Source organism: Limulus polyphemus, unplaced genomic scaffold (assembly GCF_000517525.1).
Source record: "Limulus polyphemus unplaced genomic scaffold, Limulus_polyphemus-2.1.2 Scaffold927, whole genome shotgun sequence".
NCBI classification, from domain to species: domain Eukaryota; kingdom Metazoa; phylum Arthropoda; class Merostomata; order Xiphosura; family Limulidae; genus Limulus; species Limulus polyphemus.
The window spans coordinates 262,843-268,162 of record NW_013666537.1 but is presented as its reverse complement, the minus strand read 5'-3'; the positions used below and the strand labels follow the sequence as shown (position 1 = coordinate 268,162).

The window sequence follows — 5,320 nt, the reverse complement described above, 5'->3', positions numbered from 1 at the left end:
AAGATATACACACTGTATTGAAAGTTAGAAGTATTAAATCTATAAAGGCTTTAAACGAGTACACAGAGGTCATGTGGTTGGTCAAATTTACCAAGCCCATGTTAAAATAGTTAATAGGAAAGGGGACAAATCATAAGATAAAAGAGAAAGTTGCAAGATGCTGCAAACCTGAGTATTCAATTGTATGATTGGTGCAAATCAAATTTTTAACACATTTTTTTTCTAATTTACATTTACACCTTGTTATAGTCTTCTTCACCTCATAACTGTATTTCTTTATCTAATGATAAAACATTGTAAATTTGTGATAAACAGACATTAACATTACATTAAAGGAAGCCATTTTTAATCTTCTTGCACTTAACAGCTAAATTTAGTTAATCAATTGGTCTAATGATTAGGGCTTAATTAAAAACCATTTAAGGTAGAATGAAAACTATAAAGGAGTGACATCAATCAAACTACTCTGCTTGTATTCAGAATTAAAATTATAAGGGTATGTTTACATGAATTTTACTTTTCTTTCCCAATAAAATAGTTCTTTGAAAAAAAATTTCCTTATTTTATTAATAACAGAAAACAATAATTCTCATTTTGGCACCTTACTATGCAATGCTTGTTGCAGTTGAAAGAACTGCTAATTTCACCCTTCCTTAACAAGAAAGGATATATATGTATTTGAGAATATTCAGATAAATTTTTCTAGACTTTAGTGCAGTTGTTCTACAATAATAATCAGGTATATTTTTCTAGATTTTTAGTGGAGTTTTTCTGCACTAATACTGTAGTTTATATAAAGATTATATACCACAATTATTGTTCAGTTAGGTTTATACTTTTTCTGTGTCATTGATTTAAGGTGAATATCTTCTAATGATTGAACTAAAAATTATTTAAATATAATTGTTCCTGTTTAAAAAGAAAGAAGAATAGTTTACATTTTAGAAACAATTTTATATTTATTTTTCATATAAATAAATTACCATATTTTTCTTCTGTCAAGTACAGGTACTGGGGGTTAAGTCTAATATAAAACAATTTTCAATATACAAATCACTTAGTTGTGATACAAAATAGCCAATATAAAGTGTTGTTGAAACAGGATGCATCAGTACTATATTTTTACATTCTTTGGCATTTTGTGGGTAGTTTGATGCCACTGAAAACTGATTTCTTTTCAGAAGGATATGTTACATTCCTTTCTGACACTAGATAATATTTGTACACTAAGATCATAAAGATGTGTCCAAAAGCTAGAATTTCCTTTGGACTTAATGGCATTGGAAAACAAAGGAACATGGAATGGATCAACTTATGGTACCAGTACCATCAAAAAAGTGACTGGAATTAAGTTGTAACCCCCAGTCATGGTAAGTAATTTGTGAGAATCCATGAACATAAAAGTGGCAAAAGCTCTCTGCATGTCTCAGGAAACAGTACATAACATAATAAAGAAGGATCTCTCTACATAAAAATCAACACATGTTGTCATCATATACCAAGTTGTTTCCACAGCATATCCATGAATATAAAAATCAGTGACAAAAGCCATCATTGTGCCCCAGGCAACAAAACACAAAAATAATCAAGAGGATCCTCCATCTTAACAAAAAAAAAAAGTCATAAGTACACAAGCTGCTTCCAGGGTTATCTGTTCAATTGGTAGTGCCTATTGATTTCTGTGCAATCAGACTGTTAGAATGAACACTGGGAAACTGCCAACCTCATACTGTAGATGAACTATACAAAACATGCTGGATGAAATTTTGTGCTTTCTGCAATGGAAACTACAATGTAGGGTTATAGTCAAGATTAATGGTTGTCAAACAGAGCATGAAAGAAAGGGTGACATAGGCTGTAATGATGTGATGAGGCTCCAAAATAGTTTTAATATAAAGTATTCAACTGCTGTGAGTGTATGTGTATATAAAATAACATATTGAAATGCAAATTTCAAATAATTACATTCATGTTCAACTATGAAAAAATATTGCAAGCTATATTAGTTTGTTTCAATTAATGAATGACTTTGATTAGAAAAAATACAAAAATAAAATACAGCTGCAGCATGATAAAATCTGAAAATACACATGATTAAACAATATTGTTTTGACAAATGTGCTCCATACTAAACATTTTGTTTTTAATTTATGCTATATAATATCATGAAAAGCAAAAATGACTCAGCATATTCTAGGCCTATTTCATTATTTCTGACATAAAATAGTCTTTGTTGCTCATCTACACGTAAAAATCTATATTTGAAATAATTCACATGAGATTTAACAATTCTTTTTTCAAGATTGTTTTAAGCAAAAAATTAAAAATTTACCTTCTTGTCTTTTAGACTCACATACATCATGTTTCTTCAGTTGAGATGATAAGGAAGACTTTGTTTGACTTGAGTATGGCTGATACCTAGATGGAGGTGCTTTTTTGGAAAACACATTGATGGTAGTGCCTGAAGAATAATCAGAAGTGCCATTAGCTGAGTTGTATCCAGAATCATCAGGAATATTCAAGTTAGAATACTGACACTGAGACTTTGATCTGGCTGTCTGTTTCCTGATTAAAGAAAGATCTTCAGTTCCTGAACAGGAAGTACTGCCTGTAATTACATCCTTTTTCTTTACAGATCCTCTTTGCAATTTTCCTATTACTAATACTTTACCATTTTTGCTTTCTTGTGATTTTTTATACACAGGCTTACTTAAAGAGTTGTCATTTCCTTCATCAGTTTCATCATCACTTGTGATTACATTTCTTTTGTTTGCATGTTTTCTTCTTAATCTTCCTGTAACTGATACCTCATCATCATCACATTTTACATCTCCTTCATTATCATCTACAGTGATATTCCTTTTGTTTACAGGTCTTCCTCTTAATCTTCCTGTTACTGATACTTCATCATCATCACATTTTACATCTCCTTCATTATCATCTACATTTATATTCCTTTTGTTCACAGGTCTTCAGTAACAGGAAGATTAAGAGGAAGACCTGTAAACAAAAGGAATATCAACTGAAGATGATAATGAAGGAGATGTAAAATGTGATGATGATGAAGTATCAGTTACAAGAAGATTAAGGAAATACTCTATCATCATCACATTTTACATCTCCTTCATTATCATCTACAGTGATATTTCTTTTCTTTACAGGTCTTCCTCTTAATCTTCCTGTTACTGATACTTCATCATCATCACATTTTACATCTCCTTCATTATCATCTACAGTTATATTCCTTTTGTTTACAGGTCTTCCTCTTAATCTTCTTGTTACTAATACTCTATCATCATCACATTTTACATCTCCTTCATTATCATCTACAGTGATATTCCTTTTCTTTACAGGTCTTCCTCTTAATCTTCCTGTTACTGATACTTCATCATCATCACATTTTACATCTCCTTCATTATCATCTACAGTGATATTTCTTTTCTTTACAGGTCTTCCTCTTAATCTTCCTGTTACTAATACTCTATCATCATCACATTTTACATCTCCTTCATTATCATCTACAGTTATATTCCTTTTGTTTACAGGTCTTCCTCTTAATCTTCCTGTTACTAATACTCTATCATCATCACATTTTACATCTCCTTCATTATCATCTACAGTTATATTCCTTTTGTTCACAGGTCTTCTCCTTAATCTTCTTGTAACTGATACTTCATCATCATCACATTTTACATCTCCTTCATTATCATCTACAGTGATATTCCTTTTGTTTACAGATCTTTTTGATCTTTCTCCTTTTGACACTTTCTGTTTACCTTCATTTTCACCATATGCAGGTTTAGTTATTGTAGCCTCTTTAATCTCACCAGCTTTGTGACACACAAAAATATTGTTACTTTCTTTCAATAAACAAATTCTGCTTTCCACATTTTCTTCTCTGCTATCTGATAGTGTCTGTTTTAATTCATGTTCCTTTTCATTTGAAATTTTTTTTAGTTGTATACTTACATTAGAAAGAGATAATTTATTTTTTTGTAGTCCATTCCCTCTATCTACTCTTACGTCTTTACCAACATTTATATTATTTGTTTGACAACCTTCCTGTTCTTTTTGTCTCAGTGCTGGTTCTGCTTCATCTATTTCTGCATTATTAATTTCTTCAGTTACAGGACTCAACATCTGTTTGCTTTGATTTGTTTGATACTCACATGAAATTCTTTTAACAGTTTCCAGGTTTTTTAGTGATACACTAGAGGAATGTTCGTTTTCATTTTCTTCAAGAACAGGATGAAAAATATTTTGAAACTGATTGTTACTTTCACATTCTGGCATGTCATCAGCAGCATCATAGTTAACTGTACTTTCTTCCTCTTTATTTACTTCTTGAATTTCTACCTTGGATAAAGAGTAAGACGTTTTACTTTTTAATCTTGACTTGGGTAGTCTGTATTGTTTTAATGATCTCATTACTTCCTCTTTCAGATTGTAACTTGCTACATCAATGTCTTTCAAAACATCATGATTTATCTTTTTCATCTCCACTACTTGTGCTTCTTGACTTTGGTTTAAAGGTCTTAAATTCCTCTTTGTTTCCTGGAGATATGTTTTTTTACTCTTTGATTGAAGACTGCTGTTATAGCCTAAATTGCCTTTATACTTAAAAAAAACAAAAACATTTGACATTAAAATTTTATTTAAAATTAAGTTTCATAAAAACATAAACAATTTCTAATTTCTTTATTCCAACTTTTTACTCTTGTATGATTCAAATTTTCTTTTCTAAAATAACTATTACAACTATTTACTAAAACACAACTATATAACCATTTAGACTTTTATGATTTTACAAAAAAACATTGATCAAGACTGGAACTTCACAGTGTTACTGAAAAATTAATTTCCTCCTTGACTAAGTTAAAAAAACTGGAATATATAAAATAGAGTGTGAATGTGAAATTATTTAGATTGGTCAGACAAAACGTAATTTAAAATACCGCTTAAATGAGCATAAGGGATATGTAAAAAAAAAATATTAAAAACTGAAAATTCATCCATAGCAGAACATGTACAGGAAACACAACGCACAATATTATGGGAAAAAAAACTGTAATATTAGTTCAACCTAAAAGTATAATAGATAATAATATTCGTGAATCGTTAGAAATAATAAAACACAAAAAAGATCATGTTGTATTAAATAGAGATGAAGGTATGGCAAATATTTCTGCAAGAATGTGGATTAAACTCCTTTGAATGGTTTAGCGTGAATGTATGCAAAATAACATACAGGTCAATGACCTACTAACATGCTATAAATACTTTGGCAATTGTCTTGTAATTCACTCCTGAGGATGACGTT

General features: G+C 30.1%; 1 protein-coding gene across 1 annotated transcript in view; it reads right to left on the bottom strand.

Moving 5' to 3' along the window:
- LOC106461286 overlaps positions 1–5,320 on the bottom strand; it is a 51,821-nt gene that overhangs the window by 24,834 nt on the left and 21,667 nt on the right. Inside the window, exons 8-9 of the mRNA XM_022388155.1 lie at positions 3,629–4,617; positions 2,333–2,955 (exon numbers count right to left, since the gene is read on the bottom strand). Of these exons, the coding sequence (XP_022243863.1) occupies positions 2,333–2,955; positions 3,629–4,617 (1,612 nt within the window). The remainder of the gene's footprint in view (positions 1–2,332; positions 2,956–3,628; positions 4,618–5,320) is intronic.